Here is a 24891-nt window from a genome sequence, read left to right as displayed (position 1 = left end):
GCTGTTAAACATTCGGGGAATCCCATGCTGCCAGATGAAGCTCCTAATGAATCCTCTCATGTCTTGTACAGCTTTCCTGCAGCCTGGGGGGACACTCTGACACTCTCAGTGCATTCATGTATTCACACATAGGCTGCAGACGTATACATCATACATGCTGATCCACGCCGTGCAGGAGAAAGGGATTTGGAGAGGTGACGAGATCAGGAAGAAATGGGGGAGTGCAATAATTGCTCTGACTGAAGGGGGAAAGAATAGAGACACAGGAGAAGTGAGAAGAGGAAGAGGAGGAGGTGGAAGAGGGGGCTGCGAAGGCCCGAGTGGCAGGGGCTCGTTCCCGCCGAGCAGGCCGGGATAATCAGAGCAGGGAAATGAGCCGAGTCCCACGCAGTCCTCGCCAACCGCCCCGGAGCGACCGATGACAAGCCTGATGGATGGCAGCGCACAGTGAGCAAGCTCCTCTGGGAGCGAGGGAGGAGAAGGGAGGCGAGGGGAGGACTGTGAAGAGGGAAAGCGGAGAGCTGCAGGTGGTCAGAGAGGTAGCCAGGAGATGCGGGGAAGACTGAGGATAAAAGAAGTGGAAATATGTTTGTTAATGACCACTGAGAGCGAATGTCTACTCCAGGTACACAAGTGACATGTTTGAGATGAAGTTGTACAAATATTCCTTGGCGGCGGAGCTGCTGTCCAGGTAGAAACAATCTTATTGGTCGAGTTGAGCCTCAGTAGCCTAGTTACAGCCCTCTGAATCGCTGCCCACATCTCCACAATCGAGCCAATCAGGTGGGATCAGGAATGGGAACATCATATTTCTGTCAGTTCCAGGAAAATGGCCAGAACAATGGCAGCAAGTTTGGATGAGACTGACAAATGTTTTTTTGTTGTTGGTAGTCGACCTACAGAAATAACTACTCTTTGATTGATCTGCACGACAAAAGTTATGTCAACTGCTCCAAGAATCCTCCACTGCTGCTTCGGAGTTGACTGAAAATGGCATCAATGGGGCTGGATGTGCCAGTCACACATAACACCTACCAACAAAACAGAAAAATGCTAACATGAACATGATGTTAGACTGAACAGTCAGATGGAACTGAGCATAAATGGACTTATAATATAACCATAACATAAAATATAAATGACTTATTATCATCCAATCAGGATCGTAATTATAAAGGCATATACTAATTGGAGCAGAAATGGAGAATGTCTTTTTTTTTTTTTTAACCTTGACTCTGGGTCTTCATTGAAATCTGTTTTAATTGCTGTGAATCCAAGTTGACTACAGCTACCAACCTCAGTGGAAGTATAAGCTATCTTAAGTATAAGACGTCTTTCTTTCTTAACACTTATCCCCATACGTGCAGCAAGCAGTCATCAGCAACAGACATGTTTGTATATGGAGCTCCTGTGGATGTGTTTTGATCTGTGTGAGCTCAGTGAAAAATGTCTGATGCCTCCTGCTCTTAACTTAAAGCAACGTTGATCTATTGTCCTGCGCCTCCATAACCTGAACTCTGTCCTGCTGCCAGAAAGCAGTTTGTTCAGCTGTCTGGAAAATAGTCACACTATACCTCCTTGTCTTTTTCGCTCTTACACATGTCCCTTTATAGAATATATGCTCACACAAAACATAATAGAAGACAGACTAGACTGTATCAGGGAATCTGAGCCCCAGTTTCCAATTGGCTGGACTGTGTCCCGGCCTGAAGTGCACCTTGTGGGCCCATTGCTGGGAGATCAGCAGCCAAGAGAAATAAACAAGGCAGTAAACACTAACTGCCGGGGGGACGGCCACAAGGGAGAGCTTATTTTTCACTCTCCATGAGAGGTCTGCCCAATCAAAACATGTCCGACTCCCCACAAAATCACACCAATCAGTTCACTTGAGTGGTTTAAAGGGATAGGTGACAGATATGGCTGTTTAGAATGATATAAATGTCACCAACACAGCAGGATAATAAGGAAGGGTTTTATGTAAAGATCCTCATCACCTAAATCAACAAAGTGGGCCTCCCAGAGTCCCAGCCTCGTAACAGGCTTGCTCTTTTTTACAATTCTGATGTTGCAAACGATTGGGAGACATTTTCAATCAACATAAAAGCAAAGTATTTTCTGGTTTTCTGTATTTTGTATAAATGAAATACCTTTGCATTTTGGACTGTTGCTGCTAAAGAAATTGTGTTTTTTAGATGTGACTTTGGGCTCCACTTTTTGAGACTTTGACACGGCTATAATCAATATTCTGTATATTCGAGGTGGATCAGATGTGTAAAGAAATTGCTGCAGTTCCCTTCAGCTTTACGGAGTGTTTCTCGTGTCTTTCAGCTCGCTGTTTTGGTTTTCTGGCCCGCAACTTTACTGTTTTTTTGGCTACAGCTGTTTGGCACCCAACTCATGCTGGGTGCCAGATATTTTCCCCAGGAGTTAGCTGAACCCTGGCCACAAAAAATAAAATAAGAAAAGGCCAAAAGTAGAGTGAATGTTGGACTTACATTCATCATGTGGACACAAGTGGATGCTACTCACCATATCAGCTTTGAAGGCGATAATATGTCAGTGTTGTGTTGTGATTGAGTGTTTAAAGATTTATCAATAATTGTGAAAAATAACCAATAGATTAATTTATAATGAAAGCAATAATTAGTTGCAGATCTACACTAAACTGCTGAATGTGACGCTGTCAAGAGCAGCTTTACGATGTCACGTTATGTCGGCTTGTGAGCATGCGGTATATGTATGTTATGTACGCTCAAGTGTGTGCGAGGACACACCAGTAAAGTGAGACAGCAGAATGTGTGTGTGTGTGTGTGAGACCAGTGACATTAAATGCATATTGGGTGCAAAGTGTGTTGACTCGTTAGAAAGTGTGATGCGGATTGCAAATGGAGAGACGGTGCCAGAGGAGTGTGTCACACTGCAGTCAGGACGGACGCATCGACAGACGCCGTCAAAGACAACATGTCAGCGCTGATGAAAAGTGACTGATGAGCATATCAGCGTCCAATTTAAATCCAGCGCTGATGAATAAAGCCATCAGAAGTTTCAGCAGGAGCCGACCGATAGGGAGAGGTGCATTAGCTCATGTCACACGTCGAATAAAGAAAATAGTATCTGACAAAGGAGCCTCGACGTGATGCTTTGTCTCAGGGCAGACTGACAATGTGCTGAAGCTCTGTCTCTCGGGAAAAGTAAGATTCTCTGCTTCAGTTGTTTTATTATTACTAGCACAGATTGATCGCTTTAATCGTTAATTCACTGCAGAAGTCTCCATCTTGTCAAGTCACCTTTGTCAATTATTGAGTCCTTAAAGCTTTTGTTTGAGGAAGATTTTACCTCCTTTCAAACTTCAAGAATTTTCTAGACTCAAGCGTAATTTTTCTGTTTTCTAGTTTAGCTTTTAGTCCTTTTCTGTCTTCTTCCAAGATACACTCAATTCTAGAAAAAACTCTTAAGATGTTCAGGACTCAATAGAAGACAAAAGAAACTACAGCCTTTCTACCAGCTCTGTGAGGCTGTACGACCACATCGCCATCTTCTGTGTTCTGAGGCGGGCATGGCAATCAGAGAAAGTGTGTGTGTGTGTGTGTGTGTTTGTGTATCCCTGTTTTTAAAGTTAGGTCTTGAATTATAGAGAGATGAGGCTGCTTTCCTTCAGGGAATGCACCAGAAATAGTTTGTGGAGATGCTAAAACTCCTGGGCACCTTATCTTTTTCAAGTTTAAAAATAAGGACTGTTTTAAGTTACCTATCAGAGAAATTCAAGGATTGCATGCAAGGCTGTTTCTGGCCATTTTGGTGCTTCAGGCCAGACATCCACTTTGACTTTTATTATTTTTTATGGCCTAAACTTTCTTTCAACTTTGTTCAACTTAACATTTGCTCACATAGTCTGTCAATTAGTATGTTTACAGGAACACTAGTTGTGGTTGTGAGTCTTATCCTGATTTGGATCACATTTGATATTTGATGTTTACATTATTCATATCCCTGTATATACGATTTGTATGCAGCGTTGAGTGAACCGTTCATCTACAAAATGAGGAAGCAGCAAGCAGTTTCCATTAATGATACATCAGCTATATGACAAAATGCAGTAAAATGTTGTCAGAAAAGTCAGAAATATAAAATAAATTAATGAATAAATAATATTGTTAGTTGGTTACTTTGCTAGCTAAAATGCTTTATCTACTGTTAAAAGAGTTACAGTAGTATACAGTACAGAATATGGATGATTAATATTACATGCACTGGCCGGTGTCATTTCATAACTAATTTAGCTTTAACGAGCTAGTGAAAGTTTAATAGGAGTAAAATAAATTAGCTTTTAATTTATTTTAATCACAACACTGATTGGTTGCAAAGAAAAATAAATGTTTTTTTTCCCAACTGATTGAAGGTTAAAAGAAATGTATACAGCTTTATATATATATTACACTTAACTAACAATAATTAACAAAATTATTCAGTTATATTTTTGACTTGTCTGATAACATTTACTACATTTGGTCAGTTTTGGAGCTCCGTAGTGCAGAGGGAGGGAATGAAATGCATGGATTTCTGAAATGAATTAGCTGTAACCAGCGGGCGGCACCACGGCTCTGCATCGGGATGGCATTAAATTGTAAGTTTAAGCCAGACTACCAAATGATGCCGTGAAAGTGAAGAGGCCGGCTCACTGGTGAGAGCAGCACTGGGGTGTTTTCAAAACTGAGAGGCCCTTGTTGAAGAGCGTGGCGGTCAGTGTGACCTCAGAGAATAACCTTCCAGACCAGCAGTTAGACCAAGATGACTGCCCTTCTGCAGGATAAATGTGCGAAGGAGATATAAAATTCAACAACAGCCATCGCCACCGGCCTCGTAGTCCAGACCCACGGGCTCCAGAGAGCCTTATGAATAAATGAGCGGAGCAAAACGACCCTGCCTGACACTTCTAATTCTCTAATTGACCAGAACACGGGGGCCCCAAGGCCAGTTCTTGAGATGATGTTGCCTCTTTGTTCGGTGATACTCACACCTGATTAAGCATGCGTGTGATCTTTACTGTGAATGGCAAGCGCAGCCCTTAGCTGGGTCACTCTGAGCCGATCTTGACATTTGCGTTTGTTAAACAAAATCACCAAGTGGTTTTGGAATAACATGGATGACATATTTATTTGGGTAGGTCACAGAGACAGGATCATTTTTTATTCTTGTTCCAGTTTGTCTAAAACATGCAGGTAGAATGCAAATGCAAGCAGAGTAGCTGAAAATACAAAGAATGTATGGACATGGATTGCATAAATTATGAAAATAATCACCCATGCAGATTATTATTATCTACCTGGCATGTAGCTCCAGTACAGGAAGCCCCTGAAGGTGCCTGAAGTGGTACAGATGGTATTTTGTATGCTGCATGCAGAAAACTCTGCTTCCAGCTGCGTCTACCCTCTATCAACCATGAGACCAACCCTTTCTGTAAGACTGTGTCACTGCAAGTCCCACATGATGCCCTCGTGTGAGTCTGTGTCGGTTCCCATGTAGGTTTTGTTCCTTTTTCTGACCACAAAACCCAACTTTCACTTTTACTTTTCCCCCGTTCTCGTCACCACATGACACCATTAGCTTTAGCGGTAGCCGGCGTTCCACCACACTGACATAAATCAGAGCCTAATGAGGCTATCTGTATGCTGGACATGTCATCTGTGAGATTTACTGCAGAGAGCATTGACACTATGGCATCTTCATCGTAGCTTGGTGCAACAGTTAAACACTTTCAGACATAACAAGCACATGAAAGGTCAGTTATAAGGCTGTTTTCTCTCCTGGCTGGGAATAGTTCCTCAAGCTTGTGATTAGACCACTCGGCCGCGTTCCTTTAGAAGCTTCACTGACTGATTCGCAGCCTCCAGGTGGGTGAGATTTATATTAATGTTACTAAAATCAGCCATCGCATTCACTCACCCTTCAGCAGGTGCTGTGGTGACTGTCTCAGAGAAGATGAAAGCAACAACTTGTTGAAGTAGGTTATTTAAGGTTTTTAATCCTTCGGTCTTATACAAGTTGCCCTTAAGAGGAACACATGGGCCATAGTGTAAAAATAAAACAAAACAGGCCACATTCCCACACTATTCAAATTATTCGAGGACCTAATCTGAAGGTTTTGTGTGTCATGTGGCAACTATGTCATTTGCATCATGACTAGTGCAGACATGATCAGTTGATTAATTGATTTGTTAAAGCAGAACTGCTTTGATAAGTCATTTTGAAGCACAGACGGCAAACATTTGCTGGCCTTAGCTGGAAATGTAAGGATTTGCTGTCATTAACACTTAACCTTTGCTGAAACGATTAGTTAATTAATTGATTAGTCAACTGACACAGCATTGACAGAAAACAATCAATAAATCGTTTGCTCCTCAAGCAGCAAGACGAAGACCAGGAGTCTTAGAGCCATGCTAACAGCTCTGTGAGGCTGTACTTAAACACAGCGGTGCTTTTGGCTAAATGCTAATTCTAGCATGGCAACAAAACAATACAACTGATGGGAACGACTTTATTACTGCAGGTATTAAGTCATAAAACAAAGTATTCCGCAAATTAGAATTTCATCCGTCCAATAGTTGACATTTCACTAAAATCCACAAATGCCAACCAGCTAGTGGCACTGGAGGCCAAAGTAATTGAAATTATCCTCTGAGGACCATGAATGTCTGTACAAAATTCAATGGCGATGCATCCAATAGTTGTCAAGATATTCTATATACTCTGGACCAAAGTGGCGGATCAACCAACCAACCGATATTAGAGCTGAGAGACTCCACTAGCATGGCAGAAAATGAATCAGTGAACTAGAAAAACAAATAAATTATCACAACATGACATATTTTCCTTCTTACTCTACAGCCTCAGAGAAACTGACTTTGGATAGCAGATATGATACGCTCCTTCTCATTTCCAGATCCACAGGCCTTAAACAGGAGCCATGTGCCAGATTATCTCCTCCATCCTTCCCCTTCTCCTTCTCCACACAACTCTGAGCCGGGTGGAGGCTTTTGTACCTCTGGGACTGACATTGGCATGTAGGAACGCTGCCAAGCTGGTTCAGTAAGATAGGTACGCAACGCTGTGCTACTCCCAGCAGATAAGCCCAGTGAAAGAAAGCAGAGAGGAAGCAGGCGAGTGGAGTCTAGCATACTACCGGGGTCAGTGGCTCGATTATCTACCCTCTCTGAGGCCCTCCATTGTTGCCGAGGGCCCATCTTATCTCCAGGCACTAGATCTCTGACACAAATGAATAATCACACCCCTTATCGCCACGTGGGCTCAATCCATCCCAGGGATACAGCGCTTCGTGGGAACACAGCTTTTTATCTGCAATGGCCGAGTATGAATGTGTGTATGTGCGTGCATCAGTGTGTAAATGTGTGTATACAGAGGAGGGAGAGGGCTTTCACTGGGTTAGGGAGAATGATGAGCAAGTGGTGGACATTTGTTAAGGTAATGGTAATAGACCTCGGTGCCCTGAGCAGTACCCCACTGTAATTTCCCTGCTGGTCTTTTATTGACTGACTGTCATTGTGCTCTGCAGCCCTAAAGGACCTCGTCTGTCACACATCTCGTTGTACAGGACTTGCCATACTGAACCCCGACCCAATTGAGTCATCTGCACTCACTTAAGCAGCCTTAGATGTTTGCCGGCTGTGCAGGAGCTAAATTGTTTCATAAATATCTCCTTGACTTCCACTGGATTCTCCGTGTTTCACACATTACATTGTTTAAGGCTGAACATGCACTAGAGGCCATGCTGAGACTCCACCGACTAATTATTCCAGCACAAACGTTTGGTCCAACTGGCTGCCTGTGACACTGCCCACACACACACACACACACACACACACACACACACACACACTTGCTGGTCTGGACTTCAACAAGGCACATCAAAAAAAAAAGGGGAAATAATTGTGTTTACTTCCACAATTGTTCCACTTCAAAGACACACACACACAAAAAAAAAACCATAACAGGAAAAAGAAAGCAAAAAGATGAAGCTGACGGTGGAGAGCCCCAATCATCCACAACAACAAGACAGTCGGCAATCAGTAGAGATTCTGATTATGTGATTCATCTTAACAAGGGAAATTCTAGTTTTTACCAAATAGAAAACTTACAGTTCAAGAGTCAACAAGAAATATTTCCCAGTCGGTTAACATACAGCTTTTCTTTCTTGATAACTAGAAAGGCGTATATGAGTTTGCATCCAAGTGTTGCTTCGGTTTCCTTTTAACTTAATCATGAACACAGCAAAGCATCATATGTATATTTGTTTACCAAACTGATGATGAACAAACAAAATACAAGTTCATGTCCAGTTTTAAATGTCCATCCTGCTAATTACACCACAAGATTCACAGATAAAGCTTCTCTGTCTTAACGTGTCTCATTTTTGGTTTTCCTTCCATTACTGCGGCAGCTCGGCCCTTGCAGACTGTAGCACAGTGAAACCAGCTATCCTAGAAAATAAAAAATCCTGCAGGCGTTAATTCAAAACGGGACACAGTTCTACGTCAAATAATACAACTTACGTAACTGACTCATTTATGTCAAACTAAATTAATTTTAACATTAAGCATTTAAAAGAAAATCTCTTCGCTCAGTGTTTTAAAAGACTAAATTACCACCAACACATAATCCTCCATTTTGCTTGGAGGTCAGGGGCTTCCTTCAAGACAGCACTGTAGGAACAACACAGTGCCACTTTTCTGCCGTACAGAATTCAGTAGCAATCGTTATAAATCATTAATAAAAACAATACATTTAATTTGGAGAGTGATGCTGAAAAGCCCACTACCAACGATCATAATATGGCCACTCAGAAGGAGAGAAAAAACACATTTCTGCTTTTTGTCAAAATAAAAACAAGGAAGGGACTTGGAAGATGAAAGGAAACTACAAAGAGAGGAGAAGGCAGGAATTAGAGAGGAGAGGAGGCGGAGGGAGACGCAGGTAGCTGGATTGACAAATCGAGCGACATGAGAGGGCAAAGCGCCCTGTTGAATGAGCCCGCTGAGGTGCAGAATGGATTCTGCCATAATGAAACTATTACCCTCACAGAGGACCCGATGTGACGAAGAAACAATGCAATTATGTTGAGAGAAAGGTCAATTTTACCACATATCTGCAGTTAACCTGGCAAGCTGCTAACAATAGCATGTGATGCTTTTAGGCATCAGAAAAGGCTGACTGAACAATTAAGAAGCATTTAAAAAAATGTCATGAAATGTTGGTAGGGTAGTTTCTTGTTTAAAAGAGTTTTGCCTCTATTTTCCTCATTTCCTGTCTGCTTCATGTCGGCAGCAGACAGTTTGCCGCTCCTGATGGCTTTTTAATTAAGTCTAGGCTTATTAAGCCTCAGTGTTTTTAATGTGATTATAGTGTGTGGAAGTAAACTAACATTTGAAGAGACCGCCACTCTGCAGTCTTCTATTGGCTCTTCAGTTAACACTGTTGAATCACTTGGCACTAACACAGCGAGAGATGTTGTGGAATTTAAACCCCATGAGGTTAGCTCTCTCTGAGGTCGGGTGAGGTGCTAGTATTTTATTTTATTTCTATTCATGTCATTTGACCTCGAGATCATTATATCTGTTGCTTGTATTCGAGAAGACAATATGAATGACATGTAAGTGGGTATGAGCTCACGTATGTAATGAAAATCTATGTTGTGTGCCATTTTGTCTTGCTTTAAAATAACTTTCACTTTGATAAAGTATCTCGCTTGACTTGATAAATCTCGACATGCAGCCTTCGTCATCAAAAACCCAAACAGTAAGTCAGAGCCAATCGGATTGCGCTCTTTAAAGATCAATAGGCCGTGACCTTAAATCTGGAAGCTTCAGTCAGGAAGTCGCTGCTCAACCACGACGCGTACACAAACCATCGACACGCAAACACAGAGCCCCGCGGAAACATTTCCTCGTGTACTTGTGGCGGTTTTACACATGAGCAGCTCTCAGATTCGGTTTTGTCACATGCAGCTACAGTCAATTTAACCCCTCGCTGTCAAGTTGCTGTAAATTGTGTCTCATAACAGTATGTGTGTAATTGACAGGCTCAAATCACACAGTGACCCACAGTGTGACATGAGGGGCATCTGCTGCAGGGGTTTGTTGTTTCTACACTTTACTGCATGCCGGTTCAGGGTCTTGGGGCAAATCAATGGCAGCCGTGGTGGAAAAATCAAACTAATGTGGAGCAGGAATGATTTCCTGTAGTTCTAAAATGCAGTGTTTCTGAATAGGTGTTACAGTTATTTGTTTGTTTATTTGAGCAGTTACGGTCACTGTTACATACAGCAATCTAACATCTATGCTACACACACATGCTAACACACTGGCACCAACATTTATGTATAGCATTTACTCATTTATTAGCTTATTTCTTTATATTGATTCTATCAGTAAGCCAGCAAACAAACAGTTTTGGTCAGACATATTAACACAGATAAGAGACCACAATTACTTCTCATCTGGAGAAAAAGAATCATAAATAATAAACTAAATATTAACAAGAAAAAAGTACTGAGACATCAGATGAATATAATATGTAATAATAACAACAGTGAGTTTATTTGTTAGTCATTTGTTTCAGTTTTAGTTGCAGCAACAAACCAACCAACATACAGTATACACACATCCAATTATTCAATTTGAAGTTGTGCCTTGAGGGACATTTACATCTGCAGTCCCTTGGCGACACTAAACACATACACTCAGTTGCCAGTTTAATAGGTGCACCTGGCAACAACTAAACCCTCATTAATATAAAGGGAGTAGTCATAATATTAGAAACACCTCTCAGTATGACGCAATACAATTCAAAAACACTAAAACCTGAACATTATAACCTTCGTGAAGGGAGGATTTATTGCAGGACTGTTATATTAGACTGCATTAGCTTTAGTGAGGTGTACCTAATAAACTGGCAGCTTTGTAATACTAAAGTATGCATCAATTAGACCACAGCAGCAAGAAGTTGATGTAAATTAAAAGTGGGACGGTTACAGAGTTGGGTAGCTTTCCGATTCAGCTGTCTAACTTCTGATAGAACTAGAACGCTGGATAAATAAGTTATTATATATAAATAGAAATGATAAGGGATGAAGGTATTCCAAGAAGAAACCACCAACATTTAATGAATTCTTTTAATGTTGTAAATTTGTTGAAAAGTCTTTTGCATCAGAGTTTGTCTTGGTCTGCAGCAAATTAGATCGTGTTGCCACGGTGACCACACCAGTGCTAAGATTCAGGGCAATTATGGGAACATTACCTTCATTACTGTGTGTGGGAGTGCAGTCAAAGTTGGTTGGGGTTGTGAGGATATGAAACCGCCATTTATTTGATTAAAGAGAAGGAGTCCACTGGTATGACAGACGTGTTGTTCATTGCTGTTGTGTTTTTAAAACTGAAGAATTCTGATTATGGTTTCTGGAGATTACAGCAGTGTCTTGGCCCTGCAAAATGCCACAAGACACACATTTATGACTCCAAGAGGTTAAAACGTAGCTGCTACTCTTTGTCTCTCTGCCCCCCCTTTTTTCATACCATTCTCAGCGGATTCCCTTGAAATTTATAGGCCTGTTATGGCTCCTTAATTTGAGTCACAGCCAGTCCTCCTGGCCACAGCGCAGTGCCTGTGGAGGAGACCATTACAGCTCTGCCCTGGGTTTAGAGATGACCCGGGTCACGGATGACATCAGAAAGTCTCATTCCCCTCGCCAGAGAGTCTTCCAAAACTTCGGCACCGCAACGAGGTGGCAGTGCTGGCAGAGTGTCTTCTTCTGCTGCCGTCATTTTCATCTCCGCTCAATTACTGCTTTCAAATGAATTTTCTTCTGGAGGGCTGGAACTTTGCAGATAAAAACTTTCCCAGCAGCAATTAGAGATACGGAAAAAAATAAAGTACCACTGAGAAAAATAATTATTCTAAGATTGTTCTAAACAGACTTACATGCATTTTAGAACAGCAGTTAACTGAATGCCTGGTTTCCTCATTGCTGCACTAAATTGAACTTTATCTCCGGTCATCATCTGTCACTCAGCTTCAGGGAATCGACTGTCACAAGACACACTGGGACAGGTTTAATCCCTGTGGTCAAATTGGGGATTTAAACTCACCAGAAGCTCATAATATCCCCTGTGTGTTTCACTGTACACACTCCCACACACACACACATTTCTGTACTACTATTGTGAGGACATTTGTCGAAAACAAATATCTTTAATGCTCCAATCTTAACTTTATCCATCACAAATAGATGCCCAACACTTATCTGTTAACCTCAACCTCATTCTGAGGTTAAGGGAAATAACTTTAAATATTAGCTTAGCTTAGCATAAAGACTGGAAACAAGGGGGAAAACTAGCCTTGCTAGAGATGTAACATGCTTTATCTTGTTTGTTTAATCCACACAAAAACCAAAGTATAAAAATTACAAGTTGTGGTTTTTATGGGGGTCATGTGCCGGACTATTTCTTGGCTGGGTGCAGTGACTTCCTGGAGTCTCAGCTGGTTGCCCGGCAACCTCAAGACTTCACCCACCCTTCATAAAACTGCAGCCTGTTGTTTTCACACTTACCTTTTTATGTACGGATGAAACAAACAAGATCTAACGTGTTAATTAGCGAGCGAGAGAGGTGTTAGTTGTTTTGTTACTGTTTCCAGTCTTTATACTAAGCTTATATTTACCTTCCATACGAGTGGTAAGGTAGTAAGAGTGGTATCAATCTTCTCATCTAACTCTCGACAAGAGTGCAAACTCTCAGACTAAATCTTAACCCCAAAACAGCTCTGTAAGAAGTGAGGATCTTGTCCCAAAGATATTCCCTCTGTCTAAAAAGTCTAAAAAGGAAGGTCCTCACAAAGATAGAAGCACAAGCACACACAATCCCTTGCACACAGCCCTACTCATCACTCACCATTACATCATGCAATTAAACTTGAACATAGGAACTTTGGCTGGGCTTCTTTCCAAACACAGTGTAACTCAAAATTGATTTCCCCTCTTCACAACCCCTCACTGGCACAAAAACAACCCCGTAGATTTTGCGATTAATGTGGCAGAACGGATACCGCCGGTGCCACAGCACACACTTGTTACACACAACCAACGTCCTTACATGCGAGATCAGCCGTCATAATCAAATGAGTCGCAGACGTGATGAATTGTGGGTAATTATGAGGCTACTGCAGCCCCGTTCAGAGAACACTTATATCAAGTCTCTATTTATGAACATTTTATGAATATTAATAGTTTTGTTCATGAATCAGGGGTATCTAGGTGAAGGACTCATTATGTGAAAATAATTTCTTGGAGGCACAGCTGCTGTGCAGGAAAAAAATACTAATTGGTTGAGTTAAATAGTTTAAAGCTTAATGGACAGAGCCCAAGAATCATAGCTTGATTAGTGAAGAAGCTGGATTTTTAGTCTGAAATCACTGTTAGATTAAATCTTCCATACAAACACCTGTTCAGGTCGAGTCTGTTCTTCATCTCGTCTGCCTCTCCAAGTTATCAGCCTCCATTAGGTTAATGAAGTATCTGTAGATATTAAGACACAAATGGTGAAAATGGAGCTCTCTGTAATCTTAAACCAGCCATCACATGCCAGAGACAAAATCTTTAAACCTCTGCTTCACCAATAAAGCACAACCTCAAACAATCAGAACAATAATCCAGCATGCCATTGCTTAAAACAAACCATTTCGCCTTAATGCAAACAGATAACGGGAAACAAGTTTTACAAACAATCTAATATTTGAATTTCAGGTTTGAACCTGCACGCATATGGACAGTTTCTATGATTTTGTCCACCCCATCTCTATCAATAGGGTAGGCTAAATAACAGAAACACCTATACAGCCTCCAAAATGATCATACAGTTGAATAAACACCTCTCTAAAACATTATAACCTTCATGAAGGTCAGATGTTTTGCAGCTGTGTGTGTGTCAAACCAATAAAAATGACTCTCAGGAGAACGTTACTGAAGTCTATTTTGTTGCTAACTGAAGTGAAGTGAACTATATTGCACCTTTAAAAGGCACCCTGTGGAGATTTTGAACATTTACTTTTGATGAGTGGATCTAAGATTCAGTTTGCATCTTGTACCTCTACTGTGAAGATGCACGTAGGTGACACAATACAAAATCCCTGCCAACGGTTTCACACTATTTCACAAGCTGACAATTGGTGGCAGCGACACACACCGCAGACACGCAGCAATGCGCTAAAAAAAGGCAGAGAAGAAGAAGAAAAAGACTGCTAGGCAACGTAAACAATATATTTTACATTTACTTTTAGCTTCCTTTCCTATTGAAATTTGATTCTGCTCCAATTTCAAATAGATTTTTATTCTCCCTGCTCTTTAATTGATGCTCATTCAATCCATATCCCTACATGCACCACAGTGGACTCAAAAAACTGGGGAGGACAGGAGGGAAAAACCAACCCAGTGTGACGAACTGGCAGTAAAACAATAGATATAGATTCATAATTTCATACAGTAGCACTACTTTAAACAGCACAGTCGTTGTGTGTGTGGGTTTGGAGATTAAGTCAATGCCATAGACAGCACTTACTGATACAAACAGCACAAGGACAAAGGATCTCACAGCCCATATAATGCAGGAATAGACAGCGCAAGACGCCCACCGGGGATGGCTCCTTGGCCAGTTCTCACTTATTAGGATGGCTGGCTGAGCATGCAGACGCCCTGAGGGAAGAGGATGTTGAGATGGTGGGTGGCGCTGGGCGGAACGAGCCACTTCAGTATTCCTCGGGATAGTTTTTGTCAAGGTGAGCCGGGTCAGGGCCGGTGTATTGTGTGCACTTCCTTGCTTCGGCCGTGTTGGAGGTCGGCTGGCAAACTGACCTTTTGGAAGAAGTTAAAAGGGGAAAAACTCAGGCTATGATTGAAGATGGAAGTAGAGCTTCTGAGCTTCTTTTGTTGTTGGTCCCTTGTTAGTATTTCAGTGTTGGAGATTTTTAGGGAGGTCACGCAGGTATTTGAACAGCTGTATCATATTATCAGCTTCTTCTTTCTCGCCCTTTTTTGTGCCCTCAGTCTTCTCAACCTCTCTCAAGATGTTTTTGCATCATTTTTGGCTGTTTGTCAGTTGGTTGTTCCAATCATGTCCCCTTTAGGGTGAATTGTAAAAACTTTGATTAATGATCCCCTGACTTTTCATCTATGTGTTTAGCACTAATTATCAAATGTTAGCACACTAATACACTAAACTAACTGGTTATTAACATTATACCTGCTAAACACCAGCATGTTGGCATTAGCGTTTAGCTAAGCACCCAGCTTCATATTGTTCTGGTTTTTGGAGCTGAAGGTATTTGAACAGCTGTATCATATTCAGCTTTCACCAGCTTTTTTGTTTGTTGAATTTTTTTCTCCTCTTAATCTATTCTCCTCTCTCAAGGTGCCCCCCCCGCCACCCCCCACCCTCCACCCCCACCCCAACATCTATATATATTAATGTTTGTCTTTCTATATTATTTCTCTCCTCTCCGTCATTATCTCACCCTTCAGCGCTGATTGAATTTTACCACCTGCAAGTGATCTGTGCATTACTTTGAATTAAGGAAGGTCAACATTTCTTCTCTTGATCTGGTTTAAAGTGAAGGGGGGGGGGGGGCAGTCAGTGTTTGCTGGGTGATGCAATCACTAAGCTTGCTTGAATCAGTCCAGAGGAGAGCGGAGAGCAGATGGGATTTGTTATAAAGCATGAAAAGCCAAGATAATTCTGGGAATTCTGGAATCTATTGAGACGGTAGAGAAATCCAGCTAACAAGTCATTAACAGGAAAACCTCTAAGTAGGTAAACTACCACTGCAGTGCAAGTGTAAACACTGCAAGGCTGAGGCTAAATTCTAATGCAGAGTCGATAAACAGATAATGGCAAGTCTGGATGAAATAATGACAGACATGCTGGTAATCAAGCACGCCCCCCGCAGACTTTATGTGGTCTGTATCATTGACCCAACAAGCGTCGGTGATCAATGTCCCATGTGAGCGAGTGTGACATTACTACCTTTGGGCAACTGGCAGCGATCGCACGTGTCCACTGCAACAACACAGAGCCGATGGGCTTCTGTGCTGAACGCGGAGAGACATCATGACCAGTGCTTCAGATCACACATGTGGAGGGAGAAGGGGGAGCTTGAGGTGGTGGTGTGAAGAGAAGGAGGTGTGACTCGAGCAGCTCATGTGCTGGTGAAGGAGCGAGTGAGGTACAAATCAGGAAGAAACTCCTAATTAATGGCTCCTGAATAATTTGCAGAAGTTATTTAAGAGAAGACAACTACACACTGTCTTAGTGAAACCAGTTTGGATGGTGACTACTTTCCAAACCAGTTGTTCCCAATTAACTCAAACACAAACCCAGTAACCATTCATATTATTCATCATTTCTGTGTGCCTTTAAGTGGTCAGTCATCAGTCGACCAGTTAGAAAGGTGTACCTAATAAAGTGGCCACTGAGTGTGTGTTGTGGTGTGTCCTTCAACAACTTTCTCTCTAGCAGCTTATGTTATATTATCTGTTTACTGTTCTCAAATAACTTATTATCTACCGTATGGAGACATGTTGAGTTATTTGTGGCTTGTATGTGATTGTAAAGATTGTACGAATCCTTAGAGTAAGACAACACTGTAAGTCTGGAGTTTCTGCCGCTGAAGCTTCAGCTCTTGCCGTCGTTTGGCTTCCCCGCTGTCTGTGTTGTCTAGCTCGACGATGGACCGGCTCACTCTCAGTCAGAGCCCAGTGGAGCGCAAGACCGAGTTCAAAAGACAGGGCTGCTCAGGATCCTGCATCCATGGTGTCGCAGCCGGCCTCGCACTGAGGCGGCAGCCCTTTATCTCTGGTGAACTCCAGCTAACAAGCTCAATTACAGTAGCCACAGCTACAGTAGCATGGCCTCAGGTTGGATGTGCCTGTCGTGCTCACAGTAGTCGGCTGCAGTGGGAATGTTTTGACCTTATAGGGATTTATATTTTATCACAGTAGAACTAAGTGGGAGGATGGTGGTGTCACAGGGAGAGATTCAATTGTTGTTGACATTTTCCCGCACTAACAGCCGGTCTCTGTTGCTACTTTAAAGGGTGAATTACAGAAATATAGATTTTCTCATTTACCTTTAATACATATTTTATCATTCGTATTTCATCATTTACGTCTCCCATTTCTCTGCCGTTGCAACTTAAATCTCAGGGGATGCAAACTAATCAACAGGATAGGACGGCTGAAAACTATAATTCTGCAACACAATGTGGGGAAGTGTTGCTGCTGTCAATCTGTGAAGAGAGGCTGCAAATAGATACTGTTTTAAGGAAGAGGGCTACAATTATTTTCAATATTGATTCATCCATTAAATATTTATTTGATTAATCAAACTTGACTTGACTATTTAGGCTATAAATTGTCAGAAAACTGAAAACCAAAATCCAAATAAATTAAATTTACCGTGATATAATAAAACGACCAAAGTAGTAAATGTTTGGCATTTGTGCAAGATAATAATCAATGAATCAAACTAATTATTTCAGCCCTAAAGGGGTCAAAAGGGTTGAGAACCCCTGCTCTAGTAGCAGCTACTATAACTATGCAGATAGTTTTACTAGATTTATCTTTCCATTTTTCTGCAGCTGCCATAATATAATGGAGGTGAGACAAATGAACTCAATAGCAGCATCTTTTTCCAGAAACTTTTTCTCTTTAGAAAGTAGTTTAAATGAAAAATTATGAAACCACCTTAAGATGAGTTGTTGCTAAATCTTATAAATGGCATTTTTCAATGCTGTGAGCATCACAAAGGCATTCCATCCACCCTCATTGTATCAGTTAGAAGGCAGACATCTTAAAATCTAGCAGTGTATATCTCAAAAACTACAAAGCTTTTAGTTGTCTGACAAGAAACCAGCTGTTTCCAGAGCTTTCAACCACATTTCACTGTCGTGCTCAGTGGATGGAGTTTGCCCAGTTGTCATGGAGATAGCTCAGTTGTATGTTTTTTGTAATTCTGCGCTTCCTTTAAAGGCGTTCATATCAGAGAGGATGTAGAAACCAGCAGGGAAAGAGAGAGAGAGAGAGAGAGAAATGAAGAGTGAACATCACCTCTCTCTGTCACCACCGCTGATCAGCATAAATCTAATGTAGTGCTCTCCGTGGATACGTCCTCGTCATATCGGTGCCCAGATTCAAAGGGAAAGCTGTTGGCTTTGTTACCTTTCCAGACAGTCCTCAACTGAAGAGTGGAGGTTGTCTGAAGGTATTTATAGAGTTGAGGGAAAAATTGCCAAATTCACTCATCAGCAGCTCGTGTAAATCATTCTGTCAGCTTGTAGTGTTTGGTAAGGTCAGGCTGTCATTCCTTTGGTCTTAAAAAAAGAGACACAGAAAGCCACAGGGGATTCACAGACACAGTACCTACAGTACAGTGGAGGTTTCCCTGGCAGTCACACTGGTGCTTATCTCACTCGGTGGTGCAGCAGACTCGCAGGAGCCCTGGGTTTTAATCAAGAGGATGACAAATTCAGCTTTGTATTTGGTTTCACAGTGGCAGTTTATCACAAATTACAGTCATGTTGTGATTATTTTTTTGGTCACAGCAGAAAGAGGAGGGAAATATTTGGGGATAGATAAAGCTCCCTGGCCCTGGTTCATGCCCTGGATGTTGCAGTTACATGATAAGCATCCAAAAGCCAGAAGTGGTGCGTAAATGTGACGTCAGCTGCCCGCCAAACCAAAAGTAATAATTTTGTCTTTTGACAAAACACAAGGTAAATTTAGTAGCTGTTGTGGGGAATCTCAGCTGAGGGGAACGAGGTGATTGCAGGGCAGATGGGAGTGGCAGGATCCCGAATGACGAGTCTGAGGCCATCTGGTGGACAGGTGGAGAATAGCACGGAAGGGGCCTGGGAAGGTGGAGATGTGGCTGAAGAGAGGAACAGAGACGGGAGACCTTGATTGATCTTTGAAGATAAAAGTTTACAAGCTGACAACATACAGAAAAAGAATTGTCTACAGCTATGCTAGCAACTCTGCGAAGCTCTACTTTGAGCTAAATGCTATTGTGAGGATGCTAACTTGCTAACAATGACAATGCTAACAAGCTGATGTTTAGCTGGTTAGCATGCAAATATTAGCTAATTAGCACTTAACATAAAATACAGCTGAGGCTAAGGGGAATGTCACTAGCTTTGCAGGTATTTGGTCATGAACCAAAGTAAAGTTTTGACCTGATGGTGGCGCTAGATCAAAAGTGATGGGATCACCAAAGTGATTACAGTTCATCCTGAGTGGAACATGAATATCTGTACAATAATCTGTTCCCTCAGAAAAACAAATATCAACCTCATTGTGGCGCTTGTTTTTAAAACCTTTTGTTGAGTTCTAACTTAAACTACCTTTAGAGCCATTTTCGAGTCTTATTGTAGACTACAACCTCATTGTATTCATCTCTTATTCTAGTTTTGTAGCAAATAATGAGTTCTGATTATTGCTTTTGTTCACTTGGAACAAATACTAACAAACAGCGAAGGCCAAAAATGCAAGCATATCAATAGTCTGAAGGATGGTTTTTAATATATTCAGAATTCAGCTATATTTCCTTTTCATTTCCATTTATCATATCTCTGGTCAATTTTAAAATTCCACTCCAGTTTTACTGATTCAGCACAGAATACCTCGATGTTAAAGTCTCACATCATTTAGCAAACTTTCCAAACTTACTTATTCAAACATTACTGACCCAAGACCTGTGCAGAAATGTTCTGTCCTGCGTATTCAAATGTATTCTCTACTGCAAACGGTCTGAAAACATCATTTTGTCATTCCTCTTTCTCTTCGGTTCAGTTTCTATTACACAGGAGAAAGAGCTGAATATTTCACACCCCATTGACTCAACTGAAATGCGAAAAGCTCTCTGGACAGACGTAACCTTCTACCTCCTAACTCCACACGTGTCGACAGGTTTTAACAAAGTTAGCTCTATCCCTGGCCATGTCTTGTTTCAGCTGACCTCCTAAACCACACTTTCTACAAGCAAATCTTTGACCTTCGGCTGATTTATTAAGGTTCATCCTCAGTTTTTCCGTTTGTACTTAGTATTCAAGTCTCCTCTCAGGCTTGTCTCCTTGGGTACTTTCTGCATCCGCAGGGAGTCAAGTAAATGTCATTTTTCTGGGAGATAATTGGACGCAGGAACATAGCGGGAGGGATTTTCTACATGCCTCTCTCTGACAGTCTGACATCCAGGTTAACGTCTGTTTAGATCGGCACTGAAATTCTGGGCCTGACATGGACGATCTGACATATCAAGCCCACCCCCCCCCCATTCCTAAGCAATGTGCTCTTCTTACCCTTTTCAGTCAAATTACTCATTAAAATTCAGGGCTGATGAATATTACCGAGGTGAATGGATAAACATCTCTTTGGGACTCTTGTCCGAGGTAAAAGTTCGTCTGCCGGTCAAACATTTGACGATAATGTAGCTCGTTAAGCGTGACTAGGTTTGATGTTAATGTAGAAGCTCTATTTATTATGATATTTATAGTAAGTCCTAAACTGCGCTTAGATGGACATTTTACATTTTTCAATCTTGTTGAATTTTGACTGTTATATGTCCATTCAGACCAATCTGACCTAATGACTCCCAGCACATGCTGCTCTCTCAGTACAGATCCAACACTTGGCAGCAGACATTTTTCTTTGGATTCATCTGTTGTGTTCCACTAAAATCTCACTAGATAAGAGACATACATGATAATTAAAGAAACAGCTTTGTTGAGCCCTGGTCGCACAAAATAGATGGTGAATTACTATAGCTGGCCAGCTGACCACTAACACGCTAGCTAGCTTAGAACATGCTAACACTAGTCAGTCACAAATTCTCACAGCTAGCTGTCTTGCGAACTGTCAGTCACCAAGCTAAGTCGACATTCAGACCAAATCCGGCGTTGCGGCGAAAACGGCAGTCCTCCCATTAATTTTGAATGAGGAGTTATCAAGCTAAGTGACAGTTAGCACAGTTAGACAGCTAGCAAGCTTGCTAGCTGTCTAACTGTGCTAACTGTAACAATAAGTTCACACAATTTATTATATGAAGGGGGTGTATTTGTATCAAATTCTGTCTCATATCTGTCTGTCTTACTGTCAATTACCAAGCTAACTGACAGTCAGAATTATATTAATAATTATATTAATAATTAATGTAATAATTAGTTGTTGCCCCACCGGACTTGCTAAGCAACCTGATCCCAATCTGGATGTGCCAGAAAAGGAATTTGGGCCACCAGTCTGAATATAACTCTAGTCAATATGTCTCATCTCCTAAAAAATAAGTTTATGCAAGTACATTTTGTTGGAAATGACGAGGACATATTTATACTGAATGTATCCACAAACTGTTCACTACCAATGAATGTATCTGCATAAAGTTCACTGTCCATTAACATACAGTATTTGCTGTTTTTTGTGTCGTACAGTGTCATGAACATAACATAGGCGTCAATGATGTGTTCCCCAAAACATATTTAGCAATGCAAAATCGTAATATAAACATATTTTGTAAGATGGGCAGTGAAAACAGTAAAATGTTTGTGATGTTAAGCAGTGTATCTGCTAACTGTTGATGAGCTCTGACATATGAACTCTACTGCTCTTCGGGATGTTAGAACATGTTTTAATGATTTCTGAGGCTTGTGGTTTAAACCACATGAAATAATTGTGTAACCCTTCTGAAACTCACTTCCTTCATGTTGCACTAAATTGGTGATTTTCAGACCTATTTAAAAGCCAACACATACTGTAAATTGCCATACCTACTGCGTAGCCTCGATGTAGTTACTTCAAAGTTTACCTCAAATTCCTGTTTCATGAGGTGTTGTTTTACCCTTTCCTTTTATTCCTCACAATTATGATTTTACAGTACGAGGAGTGTTAATGAACCTTGACGGTTGTGTCTGTGTCTGTAGCACTTCTAGCATTTCTCCTATACTCCCCCACATCATCTGACCATTTGATTGACAGGCAGGCTTTCTTTTATTTCAGTGGGTGGTGAGTTACATAAGGCGGAGCGTTGATGGAGGGATGATTGCCCTCTGTGCTGCTTCTTCCAATGCAGCCCTCCACGTAGCCTTGGACATCTAAGAGCTGCGAGTAATCCATTTTAGCCACAAGCCAACGCACTACATAGCAAAACATGCTCAAGGTTTCTATCTACTTCAAATACGTCAAGGTCATTACAGAACTCCAATGATACACTTATTTTTACATTAAGTGTGTCTTTCTTAACAGCTGGTGAAGTGATCTTTGTGCTAAAATAATAAATTATTTCTTAGCATGATTTGAATCAAGAGTCACTTCTTATTGTGCATTCAGAGCCGTGGCTACTATTTCCATTTCTGTGTTTTTCTAGGAGCTTTTAGCAACAAGGTGTGAATATACATATACATATATACATCCTTAAATTAAAAAAAAGTACCACTTGGTGGATATTTTACGGGCTGATTCCAGGGGCCACTACTTTTAGGTCAACAAAATAATAATAATAAATGATTTGATAAAGTGAGTATTAAAGTGAGCTGAAATACTTCCTCTTACAAATGAAAAGCCAATAAAACAGACCCTTCATTAGATAAATAAACAATAACATTTGCAGCTACAGCTGCACCTGGTCTGGTCTGACCAGTAGCTTACGGTGGCTAATGTTAGCTAATGTTAGCAGTTTTAATTATAGCAGTCTGGTCAATGATGGTGGACTTAGACACATGACCTCAGTATTTCTAAAATCCTTGCCCTGCATTCGTCCACTATGTCGCCATAGCAACCCCAAGAGAAAACCCCAGTGTGTACAGTACTAAAAACATGGCAGTTAAAAATGTCATTGGAAACTCTTGGAATTGTCCTCCATGCGTGCCAGTCTTTAAAAATCATTACCACTGAAATTAGAAAAGTGGAATAATTCATTGACATGGTTGGGGCATTTCTTTGTTCCGATTATGAACAGTAATAGCTTCCTCAGGGGGCCTTAAATAGAAAACCGAGGCATCCATCAACCCCTAATGCTCATGGTTATCATTGAATACATAATTACCTCCCGGCCATTTATGTGCCATCCACTTGGAACAATCACTGAGCAAATTTAGCTAAATGCTTTAAAGAGATACACCCTTGGAATATAAGTTAACACCTAAGCTAGCATCTTACGTTGCAAGCTACGTCGGGAATGATTCTCATTGATTTACCAGAAAGATCCAGAATTACAGCCGTGATATGACTGGCATTGATCCCACCATGTGTGTCTGGATTAGTGTAGCTAACATAATTATCTCTCTCCTTCCTTTCCATGCGTCTGGACCTGATCTCCCTGCTGTCCACTACAGGTAAGCCTCTTTGTGTTGCACTGACATTGGGCTGAATGCATTCTCTCACTTTACTTGGAGTGTAATGGTTCAGGCTGCTTGCCAAGCATGAAAACAATTTACCGCAGACTAACAAGTTGTGAAATTGGAATCTGTACATTTACCAACTGTATTACAGCCAGTAGATGTGCTGGCTTTATTTCATTGCTCTGAAGTTGGCAGCATAAGAAGCAAATGTTATTTTGCTGGTATGTTGTGTAACAGATTAGAGGAAGCAGAGAGAAAATCCTTTTCTCGTTGTTTCCTCCTAACAATTCGATGTGTGTGACATCTCATTACTGGGCTGCAGCTGATTATTCCTTTTATTATGTTTTGTGCTTTTAACAGTTTAGGAAGTGTGATATCTCATTACCAGGCTGCTTTTTGTGTTGCTAGTTTGCCATTGTTTTTTTAACTCTCAGGTTGTTTGTTATTTCAAATTCAAGCTTCAGTGAAGCGCCACACACTTTAGTTCCTGCTTTAAAAAGAAGCATCTGCATCCTTTCAAACCTTACACTTTTTTTTTTACCTCCACTTCATTATTATCTGTATCTAAATGTGTATCAGTTTGTCTTTAATCTTCTATCCTGTGTAACGTTGCTTGTCGTACAATATTTTAACAGCCGTTATCTCAGATGTGCATCAGATGAATAACTGAATATCTAGTTTGTGGAATATGTCCAACATAACTCAGTATCTCTGTACATGACCTGCTCTTATCAAAAACCTGGACCACCTGTGCTCTCTAAATCACAGAGATTTCAAACTGCCCTGCAATCAGGAGAGCACATTTCAAGAAAATGATGGAGGTTGGAGTTAGTTAGGAACAGCTGGCTTTGCATTTTAGTTTACATTTATCAAACCATTAAGTGCTCGGGGTGCTGTGCAGGTCAGCTTTGATGCAAACCTTTCTCTTTCTGCATTAATGTCACTGTGTTGGGGTACGGGCTGTCCAGCTGCTGATGCTCTTTGGTATTTTTCCTAAAGTCAACCAAGAAAATTGTGTTTTCCGCACCTTTATTGGTTGCATTGTATTGGTTATTTTATAGGTCCAACAAAAGCATATGGACTGGATTAAACAATGTGTTTATGTGCTCTAACATAAGCTGCAAATGTTAGCATGTCCTGCTAGCATGTTTTAGCATCACCTCCAAGGCCAAGGAGAATTTTATACTTACTGGGTTTACAGGTTACGTTATTTTAATAAAAAGCACAGTTCACATAAGTATATTGACTGAGTGGAAGTCTCTATGTAGCCATGAAGTGCATATTTTAGACACCTTTCCAGGGTTCTTGTCAGTCAAAATCATTAAAAAGTCTGCTAAAGACGCTAATGTTAGCTTGATTAGCTAGCTAGCTCCAGCTGACAAAGTGTGCTAGCGTTAGTTGTTATTTCAGCTGGCAAGTTATTAGAAGACTGCTTTTAAGACTGCTCCATTT

General features: G+C 41.1%; 1 protein-coding gene across 3 annotated transcripts in view; it reads left to right on the top strand.

The window, feature by feature from the left end:
• The window catches only part of LOC139304940 (ankyrin repeat and BTB/POZ domain-containing protein 3-A), a 149016-nt gene that overhangs the window by 26074 nt on the left and 98051 nt on the right, over positions 1–24891 (top strand). The window contains exon 3 of one of the 3 annotated variants that reach the window (XM_070928860.1): positions 41–65. The exons of the other annotated variants lie outside the window; for them this stretch is intronic. Coding sequence (XP_070784961.1) covers positions 41–65 — 25 coding nt within the window. The remainder of the gene's footprint in view (positions 1–40; positions 66–24891) is intronic. 3 annotated transcript variants of the gene reach the window in all.

The sequence above is a fragment of the Enoplosus armatus genome, chromosome 22, assembly GCF_043641665.1.
Source record: "Enoplosus armatus isolate fEnoArm2 chromosome 22, fEnoArm2.hap1, whole genome shotgun sequence".
NCBI lineage: Eukaryota > Metazoa > Chordata > Actinopteri > Centrarchiformes > Enoplosidae > Enoplosus > Enoplosus armatus.
Note: the sequence above shows the minus strand (reverse complement) of the source record. Positions and strands in the feature narration are given on the sequence as shown.